The sequence below is a fragment of the Triturus cristatus genome, chromosome 3_2, assembly GCF_964204655.1.
Source record: "Triturus cristatus chromosome 3_2, aTriCri1.1, whole genome shotgun sequence".
Classification (NCBI taxonomy): Eukaryota; Metazoa; Chordata; class Amphibia; order Caudata; family Salamandridae; genus Triturus; species Triturus cristatus.
The window spans coordinates 1192138984-1192164831 of NC_140584.1; the positions used below are offsets into that span (position 1 = coordinate 1192138984).

Sequence of the window (25848 nt, forward strand, 5' to 3'; positions counted from 1 at the left end):
TAGAAATGTTCATTTCATTCTCGTTTTTTTAAGAAAGTTTTTATAGCGCAAACTAAACCCGAAGATATCTGGTATCGGAGCGCTTTACATGAGCACTAGTTTGGTTACACAAAGACACATTCATTTTTGTTGGCCACAGGCCTTCGTGCTGTTTTATTAATATTCTGTGCAGTTGTTTCAGATGTACTGAGAAAGTTTGTTCCTGTTGTAATAAACACTTTTAACTTAAAGACGTTCATTCTTCTTAGTGCAGTGTGTGTGATACGGTGAATATCAAAATGAGGTTTGTTACTGTTTACACGGTGCCCCTGATCCCATTACAGGATTGTTAGTTACCTAAAAGCAATGCGTCCGTCAGTTAAACATTGAATAGTGTTTTGCGGGGCTACAATAATCTTTCTTTCACATTCATCTCTGGTGCATTGAACAGAGTTCACCTGTGTCACCCGTGGGTGAGAAGGCACATAGTGTAGAGTTGTAACTTACTCAACAGTCTGAGAGGGTGCTTGTTGCTGAAAAGGACTGGTGGGTGCAGAGGTGAACTCTCCCTCGGCACCCTCACACTGACTGATGCGCTATCCTTTCAGTTACTTCACGTTGTCTCATTATGCTCTTGCACTACCTAATGATCTCTGCCTTTGTACCCTCCTACCTCCTGGTGCTGTCTACCTCTGTGCTCTCCCACCACCTTGTGCACTCCCCTCTGTGCCCTCACACCGCCTAGTGCACTCCCCTCTGTACTCTCACACTGCCTGGTGCACCCTCCCTCTGTGCCCTCACACTGCCTGGTGCACGCTCCCTCTGTGCCCTCACACTGCCTGGTGCACGCTCCCTCTGTGCCCTCACACTGCCTTGTGCACTTCCCTCTGTGCCCTCACACCACCTGTTGCACTCTCCTCTGTGTCCTCACACTGCCTGCAGCACTCTCCTCTGTGCCCTCACACTGCCTATTGCACTCTCCTATGTGCCCTCACACTGCCTAGTGCACTCTCCTCCGTGTAGTGCACTCTCCTCTGTGCCCTCACATTGCCTAGTGCACTCTCCTGTGTGCCCTCACACTGCCTAAAGCACTCTCCTCTGTGTAGTACACTCTCCTCTGTGCCCTCACACTGCCTAGTGCACACTCCTCTGTGCCCTCACACTACCTGGTGCACTCCCTTCTGTGAGAGAAGAAGAAAGTGGGGAAACCCACTTAGTACCTCGCACTGTTCACTGAGTGGGAAGAAATCCCTAGGTACACATTATCACAGAACAATTTTTAAATGGTTAATTCTTAGTTGCAAGCAAAATAAATGTGTTGGTAACTTTCAATCAATTTTAGCAACAAGTGAAAAACCATCCAACCTTTTTAAACCACGCAGTAAATTCATTCCTCCGGTTTCACATAAGATTCTTGATTCTTTTGAACGTTTGGTTTGTAGAGATGTGGCACTCATCAATTACCAATCCATGAAAAACAACAACCTTTCACAGTTTGAAAGATCTCTCATCAACCAATTGGCTAACAATCCGGCCATCATTATGAAGCCTGCAGATAAGGGAGGTGCAATTGTCCTCATGGACACCACCTATTATTCATCCAAAGTTAACAACCATGTTCAAGATCCCAACACCTACATGAGACTTCCCCGTGACCCCACCACACAATTGGAAGACATTTTGTCTAAAATCCTCCAAGAAGCAAGTGATCAGGATTGGATATCTGAGCAAACCAAAAATTGTCTGACGATTAAGAATGCTAGGAGACCTAAGCTATACATGATCCCCAAGATCCACAAAAACCACTTGGATCCACCTTTTCGGCCCATCGTTTCAGGCTGCGGATCAATCTTCGAACCTCTAGGCAAATTTGTTGACTACTACTTACAAATATTCGTCCAGAAATGGCCCTCCTACATCAAAGATACCACTCACTTTCTACAACAATTGAACATGATTAAAGACAGGGACCTCTCAGATGTCCTTCTTTGCACTATAGACGTGACGTCTTTATATACATCCATACCACATGAAGCTGGTTTAGAAGCCATTGAGTGGGCACTCCTTCAAACACCTGAAATTGACACAGAGAGATTGTTCATCCTCAAAATTCTTCACTTCTGCCTTCACCACAGCTATTTCGAATGGGAAGGAAACTATTACGCACAACTAACTGGCACTTCGATGGGCTTTTCAGGAGCACCTGCTTATGCCAATGCATTCGTGTCACTTTTTGAATCTGAGAACATCATGTCAAACACCCACTGGTGGACTCGCATATTGATGTATTGCCGCTACATTGATGACATCTTCATATTATGGACAGACACTGACATAGCTCTTGAAACTATGATCATCGCACTCAACACTGTTAACCCGAGGATTCAATTCACACACAACATCCAACAAAAACAAATTCATTTTTTGGACGTCCTCATTTCCAAGTCACCCAACAACCGGACCTTTGAGACTTCCGTTTTTTCAAAAACCAACAGATCGCAACAGCACATTAGCTTTCACCCCAGGAGTTTACTAAGGAATCTTCCTTATTCCCAACTACTCAGAGTCAGACACATCTGCTCAAACCTGGACAAAAGCAAAACTAAAGAACAGGAATTCATTCAACGGTTCAAAGAACGAGGCTATCCGGACAACATACTTAAAGACTGTTTGTCACGTGCCCAACAACTAGATAGAACCAACTTATTACAATCATCGATCAAACCGACACAAACTCGTTCCGTCTTTGTATCCAAATTCTCTACCGCATCCAAATCAATACGAAACATCATCAATGCCAGATGGGAGATGTTACCTACGGAGGATGATTTTAACAACATTTTTGCCGCAAAACCCCTGTTTGCATACACAAGGGGCAAAAACCTGAAATCACTACTGTCCACACCGTCTCCTACATTCCCCACTGAAGAATTCAAAGGCACCATCAAATGCAACAATTGCATTCATTGCAACAATGTCATCTGTGGCAATGTGTTAACACATCCTACCTCCGGCAAATCAACGAAACTCAAACATTCAAGCGATTGCAATACCACTAATGTTATTTACTGTATTAAATGCCCCTGCGGAAAAGCCTATGTTGGAAAAATGGAAAGAAAGATCAAAGTAAGAATCACCGAACACAAAAGTAAAATCAGGAACCACAGTACCGCTTCGCCATTATCAACTCACTGGCATGAAACCAAGCATACCATCTCACAACTCAGATTTCAGATCATTGAAGTTGTTAAACCCAAACCGGGAGCAGACAGTACCCAAAAGCTTCTCCAAAGAGAAATCCACTGGATCAAATTTTTAAATACCTTGATTCCATATGGATTAAATGATCGTATTGATATGAGTTGTTACCTCTAAGGTTTTGTTCCCCTCTGAGACAAACAATTTAGACACCACTATCATGTTTTTTTGCCTTGTGTAATTTATCCAAACACCACTGAACTTACACTCTCATTGCAGCATTTATCATGTATTCATCGTTCAACTATGTACTGCCTCCAGTGTTATTGTTCTCTCTGCTCAGTTGCACACATGTATTCTTTTGTACTCAACCATCATCTAATGATTGCCTTTCGTTACAGTGTTCGCTGTGTATATAGTACATATGGTATTTGTTTATACCATTTTTATTATGCTCACACTAGTCTTTATCATGCATTCCCCACATGCAACTATCGGACCGTTTCTGCATTCAGGTATCTTATGGTTCTCCTGGTTCTTTTTTACTGAACTTTCTTTTTCTCTCCACAAAACTTTATTGTTTCACACACTCAGCATTCTTATTCAGTCATTCACTGCTAGCAGTGCCACGTTCTCAGGATCATTTGCATTGACATTCCGTCTGATTCTCAGACGCTTTCTGCATTCTTCACCCCCGAGCTCATTGTTTTCATGGTTGGAATTTTCTTAGTACGCTTCTCATTATCGTTAATCCTGCCGTTTTGGTTCACCCCCAGTCTCATTTCTATCTCCATTTCCCCACGTCTACTTAACCCTGCCGTCATCCATTCACGCATCACTGCGCTTTCCCTGAGACGAGTTCCGTTTTTTCCTTCTAACGACAGAACGCTTCGTCAACTTGCGGCTTCCAGGTACACCAGAGTTCACTACCCTGTTCTCTCTTCGAACCACCGCCTGGCATTCTATTGTCCAGCAGGCTAATTTTTTCCATGTTTGCAGATCCCCCGGTTACCTTTAGAGGTATTTCTTCGCCAACATTTGTCGTCGCGATATGTCTCATCCCACGAGCTCTACACAGATATTCAGCTTCACCAGTCTCGACGAGATTTCAGGTAACAGTTTACTCCCCAACGCACATTAGGGACAGTGTAGTAAATCTCCACCCTCAACCCATTTCATCGTTGCTTCATTTTCTTCCCACTCTGCAGAACTCGATGAGTTTTCTCCCAGTAAACCACTGGCTGAACGTTTCTACATTATTATTTTTTCATTGTTTTTCATTTTTGTCATATTGAGGTGAGCGCCTTTCAGTTCATTTTTTTACAGCACTGGTAGTTATCTTGCACGGTCAGATTCTCTCACGTTTCTTACTAGAGATATCAGCTTCTTTCACAGCACTCCGCTGTCTCCCTCTCTACCAGGGTTCTTTACACACGGGTTTCTTTCTCAACTATACTTGCTGAATAATTTCACCTTTTTGGAACATGAACACACGAATGTTTAACATTGGTAACCGACACTAAGGTTACACACTCTTGTGTCTCCACCGTTTAGGCATCAGTTTGAATTCGGTTTGAATCCTTAAAGTTCATTGTCTAGACATATGTCCTGTTTTCTGCTTATGTTTTAGACTGCCCCTGACGAAGGGATTCTACAAATCCCGAAATGCATTGGGCTTCAACATCAATGAAGACAAAAACATCTTGATTTTTTTCTCCATTATATTAGAATTTTCAACTTATTGGACACTTCTGTAACTTGACTATGATGCATTCACGTACTGTTTAACATATTGTGAAATGAACAATATTTACGTGATGATTAAATCTTTCTGTTTTTCACTTGTTGCTAAAGTTGATTGAAAGTTACCAACATATTTATTTTGCTTGCAACTAAGAATTAACCATTTAAAAATTGTTCTGTGATAATGTGTACCTCGGAATTTCTTCCCACTCGGTGAACAGTGCGAGGTACTAAGTGGGTTTCCCCACTTTCTTCTTCTCTCATTAATCCCACATCCGTGGTGACAACGGGTGTAGCACCTCAGCACCCTTATTGAAACTTTTTCACCTTTACAGGTCAAAATATTACTCCCAGTACTGCCTACAAATTGGTGTGCTCCTTACAACTCATTTTTCTTTGCACTCCCTTCTGTGCCATCACATTGCCTGGTGCACTCCCCTCTGTACCCTCACACTGCCTGGTGCACCCCCCTCTGTGCCCTCGCACCACCTGCAGCACCCTCCCTCTGTGCCCTCACACTGCCTCGTGCACTCTCCTCTGTGCCCTCACATTGCCTAGTGCACTCTCCTGTGTGCCCTCACACTGCCTAGTGCACTCTCCTCTGTGTAGTGCAGTCTCCTCTGTGCCCTCACACTGCCTAGTGCACTCTCCTGTGTGCCCTCACACTGCCTAGTGCACTCTCCTCTGTGTAGTGCACTCTCCTCTGTGCCCTCACACCGCCTGGTGCACTCCCCTCTGTGCCCTCACACCGCCTGGTGCACTCCCCTTTGTACTCTCACACCGCCTGGTGCACTCCCCTCTGTACTCTCACACCACCTGGTGCACTCCCCTCTGTACTCTCACCTCTGTGCCCTCACACCGCCTGGTGCACTCCCCTCTGTACTCTCACACCCCCTGGTGCACTCCCCTCTGTGCCCTCACACTGCCTGGTGCACTCCCCTCTGTGCCCTCACACTGCCTAGTGCACTCCCCTCTGTGCCCTCACACCGCCTGGTGCACTCCCCTCTGTGCCCTCACACCGCCTGGTGCACTCCCCTCTGTGCCCTCACACCGCCTGGTGCACTCCCCTCTGTACTCTCACACCACCTGGTGCACTCCCCTCTGTACTCTCACACCACCTGGTGCACTCCCCTCTGTACTCTCACACCGCCTGGTGCACTCCCCTCTGTACTCTCACACCACCAAGTGCACTCTCCTCTGTACTCTCACACCGCCTGGTGCACTCCCCTCTGTACTCTCACACCACCTGGTGCACTCCCCTATGTGCTCTCACACCGCCTGGTGCACTCCCCTCTGTACTCTCACACCACCTGGTGCACTCCCCTCTGTGCCCTCACACTGCCTGGTGCACTCCCCTCTGTACTCTCACACCACCTGGTGCACTCCCCTCTGTGCCCTCACACCGCCTGGTGCACTCCCCTCTGTACTCTCACACCACCTGGTGCACTCCCCTCTGTACTCTCACACCGCCTGGTGCACTCCCCTCTGTACTCTCACACCGCCTGGTGCACTCCCCTCTGTGCTCTCACACCGCCTGGTGCACTCCCCTCTGTACTCTCACACCACCTGGTGCACTCCCCTATGTGCTCTCACACCGCCTGGTGCACTCCCCTCTGTACTCACACCGCCTGGTGCACTCCCCTCTGTACTCACACCGCCTGGTGCACTCCCCTCTGTACTCTCACACCGCCTGGTGCACTCCCCTCTGTACTCTCACACCACCTGGTGCACTCCCCTCTGTACTCTCACACCACCTGGTGCACTCCCCTCTGTACTCTCACACCGCCTGGTGCACTCCCCTCTGTACTCTCACACCACCTGGTGCACTCCCCCACCTGGTGCACTCCCCTCTGTACTCTCACACCACCTGGTGCACTCCCCTCTGTACTCACACCGCCTGTTGTCCCTCTGCGCCCTCACGCAGCCTGACATGTCTTTCCTTCCCTGTCTTGCACCCACACAGCCCGGTGTACGTGTGTATAAAGGGGGTGATACAAATTCTGTCTGTTATCTGTATGTTTCCTGTTTGGAAAACTTTAAAGCAATGTATCCATAAGTATTTTTAAATCTAGCTCGACTGCAAAGTGTGTAGTAATTCTTGTGACCAATTATTTAAAATATCCATAGTTTGTTCTTTGGCTCCACCTAGTGGAATGTTTTCCTCACCTCATTCTCTTTGCTGTATTACTTGCCTCTCTTATGTGGAGCTTGCTTGCAGTGATTAGATCTCAGAAGTACTCTTAATCAACACACGCATCCTTTACCTCTAAGATGTGTTTAAACCCGCAAACTGTTATTTTAGTTTTTTCATTTCTCTCGGCTGCTGTTTAAAGTTTTAGTGAGGACTAAAGGTGCATACCAGGCCTGTTGGCTTTGCCAATGCTTGTTTTGAGGTGTGGAAGAGTTGTTGTTAGTACATGTACGTAAACACATATATATGTGCACTCACACTGGGATCACTGCTTCCCTTTGCTGTCCTCCTTGGTCATGTCAAAGAGAGCCCTGCCCTCATCTAGACCTTTGACCTTCTCACACGAGCGCGTGTGAACATACACACCCCTGTGGGCTTCGGTGGGTGGCCGCCCCCCGTTCACCCCCACACTGTGAGCCGCCCAGACTCCGCCGCGACTGATGGGGTGGGGAGCCCTCAGCAAGTCCGCTATCTCCACATTCAACAATAAGTGAAGAGACCGCTTTCATTTCAAGTTTACGTGTAAACATTTGAAAGGGGAAGTGGGCGCCCTCTGTACACTGTGGCGATGCCCCCGCAGACCTTGGCTGATGTTCCCTTCTCTCGTTCCAGGATGGGCGAGCGGCTGACCCGCGTCATCGACATGCTCCAGATCTTTCTGGACATCAACGTGGAAGGAGGTAAACTTGGGGCTTCTGCGAAGGCGAGAGAGGCGCCTAGTGAGGAGATGCGGGGCTGGTGTACAGTAGGAGCTAGACTTTTCACATATACAATGTACTCTACCTTTTATAGGATGGCATTGCAGGCTGTGGTATTTCAGGGGGGTGCCCCTCGCTGTCATCTGTATTTGCATATTGGACATCTGCGTCATATCCGTCTTATCATAGAAGGAATCTTGCTGGGAGGGGAGGTAGGGCTGAGGGGGGTAGGGGACTGGAGTGTGTCTGAATCGCTCAACATTACACGGTTTGTCGAGATTGTGCATTATTTTACTTCTTTTTACGACAAACTGCCTCTTATTGATACCTCGCTTCTGCTCCCCAGGCCTGGTTTGGAGACAGCAGGGCATAAGAGAGTCCAGTCTGTCCTCCCTAGGAATCTTCTCTAGCCCCACCCACAAGTTGTACGTTTCATGCCCCGTCTGGCTTTCACAGTAACTCTTTCCAGGGTGCATAATCTTCGGTCTGTCAGAACCCCTCTGAAAGGGCCGCGGGGCACGCAGGGGCCACTGGGCCCAACCGTGGGGGTTGAGGCTTTTACTCCTGATGTCCGGGGCCCGCCCTACTATGGGTCCTACTCCGCTGAGCCAAGCACCCCTTCTGCACTTGACTCTCAGCGACCGGAGCCGACGAGGACGCCATGTCGCCCGCGGCGTCTCCGCAGACCTCCGTGGCGAGTCGGGGGTAGTTCCCTCGCAGAGCGGGTCCAACCTCGGATCACAGACTCGGTCTCTCCTTCGGTGGCGACCCGAGATCTGTGGCATCTTTGTTAGCGGAAGCCCCTCTTGGCTCACGAGCATGCCTTGATGCATAGCGATACCATCCTGAGCACGGGCAATGGCCCGATCGGAGTGCAGTGGACTCCCCACACCAGGAGTCCTCCCGTTGCGGCTCCCCGCTAGACCTCGCTCCCTCCAACGCTCCCCTTCCCCTCACAGTGGACACTGGGCTTGCTGAGCCGGCTGGTGAGGGTGACCAGACTCCAGGGCAGGTGGTCTTCGTTGCCCTGGGTGATGTCCCCCTCACCCAGCAGGGAGACTAGCAGGCCTCGGCCCCTAGTCCTGGTCACAAGCCGAAGTCTGGCAGAGCTTCCCCTCCTCACACAGCCCATCGGGCTGCTGGCGGATGACTCATTTGTGGGGACTCGACCTCCCCTTCTCATAGTCCTTTTCCAGACATCAAATGTGATTTAGGGTCTGGGTCCTTGAAGTTTTATGGTGGGGTTCTGTTTGTTTTGCAGTGGGCACTTCTGTTCATCTCCCGTCATGAAAGAGGTCCGTCTTGAAGCAGAGTGTCCACATCATCATTCATTGGAGTGACCAGAGTTCACACCTGGATATCGGCCACAGTGATCCGTGCATCAAAGGTTAATCCCAGGCTCCCAGCCCCACCCGTTATGATTCCCTGACCAGCCCCATCTCCCTTCCTGAGATGTATCAGGCCCCTTCCCTGTGACCCATCACCGAATCAAAAAGCTGTCTTTTTATATGTGAGGGAGTCTCTTCCCTTTCCCTCCCATGTGTGTCCTACCCAGCCCACAGGAATGCAGCACTACACACATCTGTGGGGGGGGATTACTCTCCTCCTCATGTTTTTATCAAGCAGGCCTCGGCTTCCCAAGATGGAATCCAGGTGCTCCGTGTAAGGCACCGTTGCAGTCAGTCCCTCAGCGCACATTCACAGCAAACTTTGGGTTCTGCACTGTTAACTCTATGCATTGTACCCTTAAATGTAGACACGCATTCACTGCACACATTCAGTCTGCACGCACTGTTCAGCACTGAAGCTTTCCTGTATGTTACCAGTGTGTGCTATTTACAAACACACACACTGCCAGCACACACACTCACTGTGTGCGCACTGCACAACACTTCACCCTTCATCTATTGTGCTTCACACAAGCACACATACTATCATTGTTCACACACTGCACAGCGCTGCGTCTCTTATGTAATGTAGTCCTCTCAGGCATACATACTCCCAGTACATGTACTAACCACATGCACTGCACAGTGCTGCTCCATCCATGCACTGTACCCTTCCCAGACACAAACACCATTAACGCAGAGACACTACGCCGGTGCAGCGCTCCACATCTGCCTGATGCAGGGAAAGGGTGAGTTAAGGACACAACAGCAGAACTTCTACCAGACGAGTGAGCCTGTAACACGTGATAAAAAGGTCCTGTTCACTACTACTGATCACTACACAGTATGCTGCCACCACCATGAGGGTAGCACTTTGGACACCCCTCTTGGTCAGTCCACTAAGACCGCAATCCATGAGGCAAGCCTATGTCATGGCGCACATGCATGACCCCTGTTCACCTGTGACCAAAAAATCTGTATTTGGGGTCCAGGCAATAGTATAGTTGGGCACTCAGGGCAGGGGTACATGTCTTTACCATGAAAGGACTTTTCTGTCCCAACACATCTTTGATTTCAAACATCCGTTTGATTTCCAGTTTCTCAGCATTATACACATTTCAGCCTTTTTAATCTGCAGTACTCTCGGCAAACACTAGAGGGCGCAGGCAGGTCATGTAGAACAACAGCTGATCACTCTTTCTTGAATGCCAGACTGAAAGTCTCATTCATCACTTATGATAAATCCTCCATGGATACATTCCATGACCACCACAAACATGGAGCCACAGACCCGTCTGTTGTGGTCCAAGCTGCTGCATTGTGCTTTCCTTCGCCATCTCTGACGTAGGAAGAATGGTATCCAGAGCCACACCATTAACAGTTTCACTCCATCCCTGCAGGGAGCAGCATTTTATCTGGGTGGCATCTGTGTCCCCCATAACTCATCGAGGGGCTGTCAGGTGGCTCAGTGTGCTAATTCATCGTCTCCATGAGTGTCTCTTTGAACCCATGGTGAATAGGTTGAATCCCACTGTGTCCACGACCGTCACATCGCGCCAGGAGACCCTTTGAGGTGAATGGCCACTTCATAAATACCTGTTTCTTGGGGCTGATGCCCGTGTTGTGTTCTGAGCACTTCTAGGGACCAAGGTAAATCAATCAGTCAGTCAAGATTTGGAAAGCACGGCACATCACCCGTGAGGGTCTCGAGGCGCTGGGAATGCTGGCTGCTTTGTGTTGATGTGTTCATTTGAACAGCCGGGTCTTGAGTCCTACCCTGAATTGCTGGAGTGTTCAGGGAGGTACAGGGGAAGGTCGTTCCAGGTTTTGGCCGCAAGCTGTCAGGAAGTGCCCCCTGCTGTTGGCTCAGCGGATACGGGCGTGTCTGCGAGGACGAGGGAGGTGGATCATGGGTGTCTGGTTGGTTGGTGGAAGGTCATGTGCTCATTGATGCGTCCTGGGCCCTCATTGTGCAGGGACTTGTATGCCTGGGTCAACATCTTGAACTGACAGTTTTTCTGAATCGGGAGCTAGTGAAGCTTCTTGAGTTGGGGTGTGATGTGAATCCTTCTGGGGAGGTCGAGGGTGAGTGGCGATTCCTACGTAGTGTGTTCCCGTAGTCTAGCCTGCTGGCGACGAGGGCCGGCGTGATGTCCTCCTGGAGTCGACTGGAAGTCACCTGAAAATCTTCTAAAGTTCCAGAAGAAGGGTCCGGTGTATCGCGGCACCAAAAGACACTGCAAGTCTGGAGAGAAGCAGACAGAGGAAGAGGCCGGATTTCAGATTTGTGATGGGGTGAACCAGGAGGGATGGCAAGAATGAATGAAGAGGTGCACAGGGGCGAAGAGAGAGCCTGAGACCACAGCATGGGGAGGGAAGAAACGTCTGGCCTGGGGACGTGTGAAAATGGGTCCCAAAAAGAAGTCTTGCAGTTTTAGAGAGGGGGTTGGTACCAAATGCGAGAAGGCACCGGGTTTTAATCGAAGGGCAAAGATTTAGGAGAAGGAAAGGCATGTTTGAGAATAATCAGATTAAACGGAAGAAGACCAGAGAAGGAGAGGGGGCACGAGAGGGGCAGTATAGCAACGAGTGGCCTTCAACAAACCTTTACATTCCAGATCAGCAACATTGAAACACTCTCACTGAGTTAAGCAGCTTTTATTATGAAGCACAATACGATTCCTTTGAAGAGTAAAGCTTGCATGCCTGTGTCCACCCTTCTGTCCCTGGAGGTCTCGTCACAAACTTGTGACCACCAGTGATGCACATGAGAAAAGTCTTCGTGTCCAACACCTGTGCCCACACTTCTGCCCTGGATGTCTCTTAAACTTGTGACCACAAATGATGCACATAAGTAAAACCTTCGTGTTCAGCACCTGTGCCCACACTTCTGTGCCAGGAGGTCTTGTCACAAACCTGTGACCAAAAGTAATGCAGACGAGTAAAGCCTTCGTGTCCAACACCTGTGCCCACACTTCTGCCCTGGATGTCTCTTAAACTTGTGACCACAAATGATGCACATGAGTAAAGTCTTTGTGTACAACCCCTTTGTTATCACTTCTGTCTCTGGGGGTCTCGCCACAAACCTGTGACCACAAGGGATGCACACGAGTGAAGCCTTCATGTTCAGCGCCTGTGCCGACACTTCTGTCCCAGGAGGTCTCGTCACACACTTGTGACAACTAGTGATGCACACGAGTACAGCCCTCGACAGCAGCACCAATCAAATGGAGCATGGGAATGGTGATCTGCCTTCAGTTTCATCAGTTTGGATCAGGCTCTTGAGATCTACCTACAGCCACTGTCGCCTGAAAAGACGCGTGCAGAATTGAAGCACACCCCTCATTTGAGCCATGGGGGGCTGTGGTGCCCACCGTTCCATAGTTCGACAGCACCTGGAATTCTCAAACAGATCGATTATTGATTACCATGGCTGAATGAAGTCTGTATTGTATTCATAACGACAAGCTTTGTTTGTGTTGACTCTGTGATCTTATGTGGACATTGTAACCAGGAACTGCTTCAACTACTAACACCTTACCCGGAACTGCTCCAGCTACTGACACATTGTAAACAGGGAGTACTCTGACGACTGACACCTTGTAACCAGGCACTACTCCAACGACTGACACCTTGTAACCAGGCACTACTCCAACGACTGACACCTTGTAACCAGGCACTACTCCAACGACTGACACCTTGTAACCAGGAACTGCTCCAACTACTAACACCTTGTAACCAGGCACTACTCCAACGACTGACACCTTGTAAACGGGGACTACTCCAACGACTGACACATTGTAACCAGGCACTACTCCAACGACTGACACATTGTAAACAGGGACTACTCCAACGACTGACACATTGTAACCAGGCACTACTCCAACGACTGACACATTGTAACCAGGCACTACTCCAACGACTGACACATTGTAAACAGGGACTACTCCAACGACTGACACCTTGTAAACAGGGACTACTCCAACGACTGACACATTGTAACCAGGCACTACTCCAACGACTGACACATTGTAACCAGGCACTACTCCAACGACTGACACATTGTAACCAGGCACTACTCCAACGACTGACACATTGTAAACAGGGACTACTCCAACGACTGACACCTTGTAAACAGGGACTACTCCAACGACTGACACATTGTAACCAGGCACTACTCCAACGACTGACACATTGTAAACAGGGACTACTCCAACGACTGACACATTGTAACCAGGCACTACTCCAACGACTGACACATTGTAAACAGGGACTACTCTGACGACTGACACATTGTAAACAGGGACTACTCCGACGACTGACACCTTGTAACCAGGAACTGCTCCAACTACTGACACCTTGTAACCAGGCACTACTCCAACGACTGACACCTTGTAACCAGGAACTGCTCCAACTACTGACACATTGTAACCAGGCACTACTCCAACGACTGACACATTGTAACAAGGAACTGCTCCAACTACTGACACATTGTAACAAGGAACTGCTCCAACGACTGACACATTGTAATCCAGAACTGCTTGAAGTACTGACACAGCGTACCCTGGAACTGCTCGCATTATGACACATGGGAACTAGGGACTGAGTGCGCAAGTGCTCAGTTTCACTCCAGTTGAGCTCTTCGACTTGCTCCAATGATATCCGCATGGAGACAATGTTGTACCGTTTTGGGGCAATGAGCAGTTCAGGGTGGTTTCAGGCATAACAAGTTAACAAGGTGAAGTGTTGGTCCACGGTGTCCAATCTTAATGAAGGGCAGTTAGCGGCAATAAACAGGTTAGGCTAGTTAACTTAGTATGTAACCAGGGCATAATGCAAGCTTCTGCGGCTAGGGCGGGGTACTGTGCGAGGGGGAGCAATTTAGCGAAGGCCAATAAATATCTGAGATGAGACTCCGCCCCCTCATCCCAACATGCGGGGGGGGGGGCCTCCATTTTACCACAGCAGCCAGTACCAATGTAGGACAAGGTCCCAGGCTGCTTTCCTGCAAAGCACACGTCATTGCGTGCATTTTAGTGTGGACAACACACTCGGGACTCCTGGAAGTGTCCTATTTTCTGACACCATCGTCGGAGTGAGCCCTGGCAGCTGCCAGCATCACCACCGCCTGTTCCTGTGGGAGGCTGTAGCCAGGCCTTTAAGTGGGCCGGGTCCTTCGGGGTCTCTGACCCGGTAATAATTAAAAACAGACATTGAAATGGGTCCCCAATACCAATGCCATTAAGTTTACTAGTAATAAAAATGACTGATTTGTGAACAATGAATGTGAAACACGATGAGGTTTTCCATGTGCACTCTTTAGTTCCTGTTAAACAACTCACATTTCACTTAATTTTGCAATCCCTAAAAGCGTTAGCTATTTCCAGGTTGTATTTTTTTTTCATATATCACATTACTCTTTTATAACGGGACACAATCGAGAGCTTTAGAGTGGAGGCTGAAGGCAGTGCGAGGTTCTCTCGGTCACTGTCAGTGGGTCAAAAAGGGGTTCAGAAGACATGCTCATCCAATCACTGGCCTCTCTGCAGAGCGCACAGAGCAATAGTCATGTAGTCCATCTGCAGTAGTGACTTTGTCCAAATGTGTGTGCAAGAGGCCTGCAGTTGTCAAAATATTGACAAAGTGAAAATACAAGAAAATGTGGTATTTACCATTAGGGGAATGTGTGGTGTGGTTTGGGCAGGTGAAATGAAGGCGATGCGAGCAAAGAGGGGCCTGAAGAAAGAGAGAAGGTGTAAGATATGCGAATGGAGAAGATGCGGAGAGAAAAGTGTGTACATGTCTAACGTAGAGTGAACATTGCGGGAGTGACTGAGAGACTGAAGACCGTCTGCTACCCCCCCCCCCCCCAAAACCCTCAGTCATGCTAAATTCATAGTCTCACAATCATAAAATAGATTTTTTTTTCTTTTACGTTACTTACAACTAAATCATTGCTGTTGTTCATTTACCTTAAACTGCTAACACCTATTGACAAAGCCAATAGAACTGGCTGGTTTTAGGCGTATGTTAGTTGCGTATATCTGGATGCAAAAACAAAGTTCACAGGATCAAAATGCAGCACGCTATTAAAATCACGAAAATGTAGTTTGTGATTAAGCCACGCCCTAAATTGCAATTTAGAGCTCCCTCCCTCACCTTTTTTCACCCCACTTAAAGCCCTGGTTGTGGCTTTGTAGAGTGTACAATTATGAGACAGTGGTTTCTTGGCATGGCCTATGCATATCAAAATGATGGCAATGGAGAGCTGGAGGCAGGCGTCCCGGCCCTGAGTATGTAGTGAGGAATGTTCGGTCGTGTGCTAGGAGTACCAATGTGCTGTGGTCAACATACCCCCAAAGCTGCCATTCCGCAGTTAAACCGAAGTGAGAACTGGGGGAGGGTTTAAAAGGTGAGTTTTTTTGCTTTTTCACTAGCATTATGGGCATGCAATAGAGTAACACGTTCATAAGGTAGCGCCTGTCAGAAGTGGGCATCACGCCAGCTGCGCCCAAGGTCGCCTTGGTTCTGGCTCCACGACTGGGCCCATCCTCTCCGGGTGTGTGAAGGTGTTACAGGTGGGGACCTGGGCCACACATGACACCTGTATTGTGTGCTTGGTCTGTGCCCCATCTGTGCTTCTGGTTACTGTACCCCTGTGTCTTTACCCCACCTGACTCTCCTCCCCTCACCCCCACAGAGTACATCACCATCGTCCACGCCTTCCAGGGTGTGGTCAGGCGGTGGCGGTGCAGCGAGCAGGAGCTGGGCACCACCCGGGACAAGCTGCTGCAGAGCCAGAGCGAGCTCAACACGCTGGAGGTGAAGCTCAAGCACGCGCGCAACCAGGTCTCCGTGGAGATGAAGAGGCGCCAAAACGCAGAGACTGAGCAGGAGAAACTGGTAGGAACCGGAAGGGGCGGGGTTACGAGGGAAAGGCATCTAATGGGGAACAACAAATACTAGAGAGGGTGGAGCCTACAGGGCACATTCTAGGGTACAAGGTAACCTCCCAGAGGACCTTATCTCAGGGAAGGAATGTGACCTAAAGGGAACAACGTGCTCTGCGAAAAAAGCTGGGATTGCTGGTACTGTCTGAGGGGGACAACAGAGACATCCCTAGGGAGAAATCTGTAATGGAAGAACGGTTACCCTGGGAGTGAAGGTTGGTCAGCAGACAGGCAGGTACAGGAACAGATACCTTATTAAGGAACTAGTAACAAGCAGAAACTATAGGAGGGGTATTATAATTGCAGACAACACTAAGGTAAGTGTTGAGAGAGACTTTATTCCATTACACCACCACAGTCCAGTCAGCCGGAGTCCGCTGTTGAATCTTCAGAACCAGGTAAGATAAACCAAGGGTACGGAGGGAGGTGGGGGGAAATGGAATGTACCAAGTGACAGATTATAACACATCTCTTATGCAAGGCGAATAAGAAAAGGAAACGTGAAGAGGACAGAGAGAGCGAGAGAGAGAGAGAGGAAGACGAGAGAAGAAATCCAGAACTTTGAGGAAAGTAAATCAGCATGGATACCAATAACCATGTTTAAAACCAGCAAGAAAAATATCATAAACTTAGGTTAGGCTATAGTCTTTGGCCCACACCGGAGTAGTCTTAATTCTTGGGAAATTCTGGGAACTTGGTGTGCCATATTCCCATCAGTCTCGCCTAGAACAGAACTGTCCCTGTTCATGGCTCCCATTTGATTCAGGTTGTCACCGGGCCTTTCCCTCCCTTTGTGGGGAACAATTCTATCCACACTCCAGTTCTTTTGGGTATATACCAATAAAACCGTTGCTTCAGATGGTCAGGTCCTGTTCCTTGTAGGGCCTTGTGAGCAGTGCAGAGGGATTTAAAACGCATCCGACTCCTAACAGGTAACCAGTGTAGTCTTTTTATTTCCCTGGAAATTGATGCAAATTTGGAAGTGCCAGTAAGCAGTCTAGCGGCCGCATTTCGCAACAGTTGAAGTTTGTTCAGAAAGCGGTCTTGAATATTCTGGTAAAGACTGTTACAGTAGTCCAGCCTTGACAGGATAAGTGCTATAACCACTGTTCTCTGACTGTCAGCCGGCAAAAAGGGCAGTATTTTCTCAATCGTTTTGAGAGCGTATGAGGTGGCAGATGCCACTGCATTAACTTGGTCACCAAAGTTAAGGCTATCATCCAATATAACTCCTAAGGGAGAGTGGCCACCAATTTGGAGTCCAAAAGTTGGCATTGTTTCCAAATAGGATTACCTCCATTTTGCCCGAATTGAGCTTCAGGCAACAATTTTGCGACATCCACCTCCCGACCGCTTCCATACAATCATGGAATAGTTTGCCTATTACCAATTCCTGTCCTGGCAGCAGAGACACAACTATTTGTGTGTCATCTGCATACACGGTAAGGCAAAAGCCAAAGGATCTGATCAGGGGGGCCAAAGACAAAACATACACATTAAAAAGTGTGGGGTTCAAAGACAACCCCTGTGGAACTCCACATGGCAGGAAAAACGGTTTGGAATAGAATTCGCCCAATGACTCAATTTGGGATTGTCAGTTAGGAAGGATCTAAAAAGTTTCCATGCTTTATCCTGGACCCCACATGCCTTCAAACGATCCATCAACAGATCATGATGGACCATATCAAAGGCCAAAGACCGATCCAGCATAATTAGGATGGCCTTGCCTCCCCAATCCAAGTCTTCCCTCATCTCTTCAGTGGCTTTTATGAGAGCGGACTCTGTACTGTGTCCTTCTCTGAAGCCATATTGAGTGGGGTCCAGAGCTTGAGTTTCACGTAGAAAGACACTGAGTGTCACATTCATTGTTTTCTCAACCAGTTTTGCTGGGAGCGGGAGGCGTGAGATTAGTTTAAAATTGTTGGGATCTTTAGGATCCCAGCTGGGCTTCTTTAATAGTGGCAGTATCGAGGCTACCTTCCAGAGTTTAGCGAAGTGCCCTGTTTCAAACATTGCATTGCATTGCTTTGTATGGTCATATCTGCCCTTATATTTGACCTGGTGTTCACCTACTTTTTTGGACATTTCACCACGGTCCACTACAGGCTTCCTTTCCATCTTTGTGTTAGGAGGAGATAACCTCGTTCTCGGTGATCTGCGTTTTAAAGACATGAATGGAGATATCCCTGTGATGGTATTGGGAGTAGAAGGATACGCTCAAATGGTGTCCTGTAAAGCATCTAAAGCAGATGTGCCTAGGGACTCTGCCCTTTGTAAGCACTCTTTAAACATCCGGTTCGTCTGCTCTACCTGCCCATTAGCCCGGGGACAATACAAAGCCGTTTTGAGGCGAACAAAGCCTAGGTCACTCAAAAATCCCTTCATGTTGTCGGACGTGAACTGCACTCTGTTGTCCGTCACCAACACATCAGGGATGCCTTCATCAAAAGATGCCCTTTTCAAATATATGTTTCTGTGTCTATTTGATGCACATGCTTGAACACTACCCATTGTGTGTGGTAATCCACTAACACTATGATAAAAGGTTCTCGGAGCATTTTGAGTTTGAGTGGACCAATGATGTCCATTGCCAGTTTGGACCATGGTCTATTGGGGACCGCTACGGGGGAAAGTGGGTGTAAAATCCGAATAAAGAAGACAAAATCCAGATAAGATGAGAAGCAGGTTTAATGCAACAGGCACAGTACTGTCCTGACCTGAGGCAGGAACTGCAATGACAAGATTCTAGTTCTGAGTGGAATCTATGCCAACAAATGGCAGGTGCCAGAATTAAACATATACAAGTAGTTTAAAGGGGAAGGGACAAAGGAAAACACAAGGAACAAAACATGCAATGTAACAGTGGGGGTGTACATGTCTGGTGAATTTTGTCACTCTTCCCACACTCAAAACAATCCTTTACAATGCTCTCAGTCATGGAGTCCATGCCTGGCCACCAATAATCCAAGCGTACCTTGTTCTTGGTGAGACTGCATTCTAGGTGGCCTACGTGTGCTAATTCTACAATTTTTGCCCTTAACTTCTCGGGAGGGATGATCTTTTCACCTCTACAGATCATCCCTTCTTGCATGTGGAGCTCTAGTCTCACCTCCCAATATTTGAAAAGCGAAGCAGGAACCTTATTTTTGGTTGATGGCTAGCCCTCCCTTATGTACTCTTTAAGAGATTTAATTTCCTCATCTGCTCCTAAACAGGCTTCCCATTCCTCTCTGTTAAGGCTTGTTAATCTTTGGAACATTTCCACACACTTCCCATTGTCAACATCCTCCTCTACTTCAATAGGTGCGCAGGATAAGTAATCTGCCACAATGTTTTGCTTACCAGGGACATATACGACCTTGAAGTTAAAACCTTGCAGACCCAAAACCCATCTAGCAATCCTGGGTGTAGTGATATCTGACCCTTTCATGGTGAAAACAAACATAAGGGGTTTGTGATCTGTTTTACCTGCAAATGGTATTCCCCATAGAAAGAACTTAAAATGTCTGATGGCCCAAAAGTAGGCAAGCACCTCCTTTTGGTGGGGTCAAATCTGCCAAGAGATGGTGCAGCCAAAATACCTTCTTTCACTGCCCTGAAAGCGTCATTACACCCCCTGCTCCATACGTAAGGGACCTTAGACTTGAGCAGGCTTTGTAATAGTTCTACGATGCTGGCATAGTTATGAACAAATTTGGAGTAATACTCCAATAGGCCTAGAAAGAACCTGAGGTCCTCAACACATGACGGCTCTCCAGTGTCCTGAATAGCTTTCACTAGGTCTAACTTGGGTCCGATGCCATCATGTGAGATAGTGTGACCCAAGTACTCCACAGACGCCACTCCTATTCAACACTTCTCTTTTTTTAAGGTGAGTCCAGCTTTTTCCAGATTGAATAACACGCTTCTCAACCTGGCATTATGCTCCCCCACATCCTTTCCATAGATGAGGATGTCATCTTGGAAGCATAATGTTCCATGCAGATCCCTTAGCACATGTTGCATAATGCGTTGGAAAGCAGCCGCAGTGGAGGCCAGTCCAAACGGCATACGTAGGAATTGGAACGCACCCAAGGGGGTAATAAAGGAAGTAAGGTGGGGTGAATCCGGTTGGACCTCTACTTGATGATAGGCTACAGACAGATCCAGGACACTGAAGCAACTTGCTCCTTTAATCAGTGTGAGGACCTTGTGAATATATGGTAGAGGGTGTCTGTCTACCCTGATGTTTTCATTAAAATCCCTGAGGTCCACACAAAGTCTAATGTCTTTCCCCAAGGCTTTGATGGTGATAACTATGGGAGCCAACCATTGGGAATTGTCAATGGGTTCAATCACACCTGAAGCCTGTAGATGGTCCAGTTGAAGTCTTAAGGGGTTGTGCATCAAGTGGGGAATGGACCTGACCTTATGTGCAACTGGCTTGGCCTTAGATTTGAGTTTAATGGAATGTTGATAGTTTTTCAACAGACCCAATTCCTCACTTACTACCTTGGGGATAGAATTACAGACCTCCGTCCCTCCCACCGATGGGTCCACCAGAAGGTCTTGGTCGGGAGTGTTTGGGTCAAGTAAGCTGAAACCTTTTTGTGTAATATACATTTTGCCAACAGTTCTCCTGCCTTTGAATGCAAGTTCCATCGTAGTCCTCCCCAATAAAGGTATGGAATCTCCATTGTAGCCCCCGGGTTGTATGTCAGGAGATTGCAACATTTCTTGCCATGCAGGAAAGAGTTTGGAAAAGTGTTTGGCATCCGCTAAAGTGTATGGGAGCAGGAGTCAGCAAATACAGACACATGTTTCTTGTCAAGTGCGATGTCTCATGAGGGAAAACGTGTGGTTTCTTTGCTATCTAGAAGTTGGAACACAAATTTGGTCTCAGCAGGAGATTCATGTTCAATGGCATGGACTGGTTTGTTACGTTGTTCTATGCAGACTCTTGCCAAGTGACCTCTTCTTCCACACTGTTGACATATAACTGCTCTTGCTGGGCAAGCTACATTGTTAGCCAAATTGGCTGGGCTGCCACACCTGTAGCACTTGGATTTGACCGCTGAAGAGAAGGTGCTACTGGTTTTGATTTTGTAGTCCTTCCTTATCTCGTTTGTTGATGACATTTACATCAGATAGCTTTCCCCACCCCTGTTCATTGCCACCATGCAGTCAGCTGTGTTCAATTCCTACTGCAATGTCAATTGCCTCTCTTAGGTCAGGATTTGCAACCAATAGTCTTTCTTCTATCTTCGGAGTATCGGTACATCTGACCAATTGATGTCTAATAAGTGACTCTTGTAGCGACTCAAACTCACACGTATTCACTAAACCTTTTAGAGCAGCTATGAACGGTTTAACTTTTTCATTTTTTGATTGTACTCTTGAGAAGAATTTGTGCCTTTCTAGCACCACATTAATATTCTTCCTAAAGTGCTTCTCTAGTCTCTTCACCGCAGCTTGGTAAACGTTTTCATCTTCATCGCTGTCCTCAACAGACCTGACACTGATAGATTATCGTACGTTTTGCGACCTTCAATCCCCAAGTTATGAAGTAGTGTGTGTAGTTTCCTTAACGGGGAAAATCTTACTTCCACCTATGGCAATAAGACATGATTCTAACAAGCCAACCCACTGTTTCCAAGGTAAGAGGGGTTCACCAACCTCATTTAGAAAAGGAGGTTGTTGTGACATATTTGCAGAAGCCATGGCAATGGGGAAGAAAAAAAAGAAAAGTTCAAGACTAAATGAATGGATTTATGCTGAGGTATACCACCAAGAAGCTGTGCCAGTCAGTGACAAACACTCTGAACCATTGTGTCTGTACATCAGAAATAGTACAAAAATGCACACGGATGTGAATTCAAACAACAAGCTGTGCCTATCAGCGACTAAGAATTGACAGGCAGATGTTTTGAAAATGTTTTGCTTACGAGTAAAGTGAATACCAAGTATTGAATAGAAATAATTCACAAGCTGTGCCTGTCAGCGAGAAGAGTAATAACTTGTACCCTTCAAATGGAACATGCTGTGCCCATCAGAGAGTGAAAGAACTGACAGGCTGAGGCAAAATGTGAGGAGCAAAGCTGTGCCAGTCAGCGTTGAAAAACACTTGCAGAAGGAGTGACAGACAGCTTGAAAGTGGAAATAATGCTGTGCCTGTCAGCAAAACAATGATAACTTATGCCCCATTAACGTTGAACAAGCTGTGCCGATCAGTGTGAGAAAATGGATACAGGCAATGAAGCAACATGACAGCCGGTGTGTAATACTGAATGAGCAGAACTCTCCAGGAGGGGGCGGCAACCTAACGGACGCCCCGCTTGAGAAGTGGAGCAGAGGGCGATAACCACCATGCGGAAGAGGTCGGTCCCAGGAAGTCTGGGAGGGATTGCCAGCAAACTGATGAGACTGGTGAAGATCGAGGAAAAACCACCGCATCCTCAAAGTTCCTCACGAGACGCAAATTGAGCGTGCTGAGGACTGCGTGCAAAGGAGTAAGGCGCCGGTAGCTTCCTCAGACAAGAAAGCTCAGGGGAACTGCTGAAGAACTCCGCCTCTGTCGGGCGCAGCAGCAAACCTCATAGAGTTGAAGAACGGTGGCACTGCGATGAGGAGACAGGGATGACGGCTTTCACTAAAAGGAGAGCTTGCATTAAAATTCCCACAATTCCACCTCAGTATGTGGTTACTGGAGGAGAAGGCGGGCGGCCACCCACCGTACCACCGATGACTAAAAACTCAAAGAGAGACCCACAGGGGCAAGGCTCCACAACAGTTGTAAGACAAAGATGGGGAACGGCTTGGAAGAGACGTGCTTTCCCACGGAGTAGCACAACTCAGATGATAAGTCTCCAGATGGTTTCACCTTGGAGCCATAGCAGTAGAGGGGGTGAACGCTTGGTGTAGCGGTGAACTCCCAGTGGGCAAGCACAAAGCACAGTACCTTAAATCCTCACAGGGAAGAGGATTGCATGTTAAGGATCCAACGGTGGATGCAGGAGACAGCAGTAGACAGCGTGGAGACTGACAGCAGGGTGACAGTATGAGTAGGTGGTTCATCAACCCACATCACTCCGGAGTACAGGAGTAGAATGAAGAAAGCAGCACTGGAGAAGAAGTTGGGGGTGGTGGTGAACCATCCGCACACGGTAAATCTTTGCCAAAATTATAATAGAAGACAACACTAACGTAAGTGTTGAGAGAGACTTTATTGCATTACACCACCACAGCCCAGTCAACTGGAGTCCGCTGTGGAATCTTCAGAACCAGGTAAGATAAACCAAAGGTCCGGAGGGAGGAGGGGGGAGCGGAATGCACCAAGTGACAGATTATAACAAGGGGGCATTCTGTAGGAGGCCTAAAGGAACCTATAAAAAGCATCTGTAGCGATGGAGCTAATCTGCATTGTGCTGAGACAGACAGGACAGGGCACAGCAAGGAACTATCTGCATATGTAGATCTGGGATTCAAGAAGAGTCTATAGGAAACATGTAGGATCCTACATAAAGTGTCTCCATAGAAAGACTTAAGTGATGGGGCAGTGTGTAGAAGGGACACAGGAACCTATAGCGAACATCTGTATAGTGGGAGCTGAGACTGATGGAAAACATACAGGAAATTGTTGTCTCTGTACATATGGAGTTGAGAATTATGGGACCGTGTGTATGCAAAAGACCGGACTGTATAACGCACAACTTATTGATGGGGTTAAGAACGATGAGTTGGTATACAGGGGGCAGGTGGGAACTTCTTGTGTGGGCCTGCATAGATTGAAATGTAGGTGAGACTGATGGGGACCATATTGGACATGCATTAACATATATCATGCATCTGTATAGATGGAGAGGAGACTGACGGAAGGCCTTTCGGGTCTATACTAAGCATCTGTATAGATGGAGAGGAAACTGACGGAAGGCCTTTCGGGTCCTATACTAAGCATCTGTATAGATGGAGTGGACACGGTCAGGAGACATACTGGAGCCTATACCGTGCATCTGTATAGATGAAGCAGAGACTGACGGGAGGCATACCATACCCTATACTAAGCATCTGTATATGTGGAACGGACACTGATGGGAGGCATACCATAGCCTATACTAAGCCTCTGTATATATAGAGCGGAGACTGACGGGAGGCATACCGGGGCCTATACTAAGCCTCTGTATATATGGAGCGGAGACTGACGGAAGGCCTTTCGGGTCCTATACTAAGCATCTGTACAGATGGGGCGGACACTGTCAGGAGACATACTGGAACCTATACTGTGCATCTGTATAGATGGAGTGGAGACTGACGAAAAGCATACTGGGTCCTATACTAAGCATCTGTATAGATGGAGCCGAGACTGATGGGAGGCATACCAGAGCCTATACTGTGCATCTGTATAGATGGATCGTAAACTGATGGGTGGCATACCCTAGCCTATACTAAGCATCTGTATAGATGGAGCCGAGACTGACGGGAGGCACACTGGAACCTATACTGTGCAACTGTATAGATGGAGCGTAGACTGACGGGTGGCATACCCTAGCCTATACTAAGCATCTGTATAGATGGAGCCGAGACTGATGGAAGGCATTCCGGAGCCTATACTGTGCATCTGTATAGATGGAGCGTAGACTGATGGCAGGCATACCATACCCTATACTAAGCCTCTGTATATATGGAGCGGACACTGACGGGAGGCATACCATAGCCTATACTAAGCATCTGTATATATGGAGCGGAGACTGACGGGAGGCATACCGGGGCCTATACTAAGCCTCTGTATATATGGAGCGGACACTGACGGGAGGCATACCGGGGCCTATACAAAGCATCTGTATATATGGAGCGGACACTGATGGGAGGCATACGGAAGCGTCTGATAAGCATCTGTATCGATGGAGCGGAGACTGACGGGAGGCATACTGGAGACTATACTGTGCATCTGTATATATGGAGCGGACACTGATGGGAGGCATACCAGAGCCTATACTAAGCCTCTGTATATATGGAGCGGAGACTGATGGGAGGCATACCATAGCCTATGTTGAGCACCTGTATAGATGGAGAGACTGATGGGAGGCATACCATAGCCTATACTAAGCATCTGTATAGATGGAGCCGAGACTGACGGAAGGCATTCCGGAGCCTATACTGTGCATCTGTATATATATGGAGCGGACACTGACGGGAGGCATACCGGAGCCTATACTAAGCCTCTGTATATATGGAGCGGAGACTGAAGGAGGCATACCATAGCCTGTACTAAGCATCTGTATATATGGAGCGGACACCGATGGGAGGCATACCGGGGCATCTGATAAGCATCTGTATCGATGGAGCAGGGACTGATGAGAAGCATACCGGAGACTATACTGTGCATCTGTATATATGGAGTGGACACTGATGGGAGGCATACAAGGGCATATACTAAGCATCTGTATAGATGGAGCGTAGACTGATGGCAGGCATACTGTAGCCTATTCCAAGCATTTGTGTAGATGGAGCGGAGACTGAAGGGAATCATACCAGGGCCTATACTGGGCTTCTGCATAGATAAGGCGGAGACTAAAAAGAGGAATACCGGGGCCTATACTTTGCATTTGTATAGATGGAGCCGAGACTGATGGGAGGCATACAGGAACCTATGATATCTGTACCTATGGGGTTGAGGATTATGAGACAGTCTATAGGTGAGACCTAGGATCATATAGCAAGCAACT

At 47.7% G+C, this 25848-nt stretch overlaps 1 protein-coding gene across 1 annotated transcript in view; it reads left to right on the forward strand.

The window, feature by feature from the left end:
• LOC146859417 (rac GTPase-activating protein 1-like) overlaps window positions 1-25848 on the forward strand; it is a 404586-nt gene that overhangs the window by 89022 nt on the left and 289716 nt on the right. Inside the window, exons 3-4 of the mRNA XM_085647164.1 lie at window positions 7724-7791; window positions 15898-16100. Coding sequence (XP_085503290.1) covers window positions 7724-7791; window positions 15898-16100 — 271 coding nt within the window. The remainder of the gene's footprint in view (window positions 1-7723; window positions 7792-15897; window positions 16101-25848) is intronic.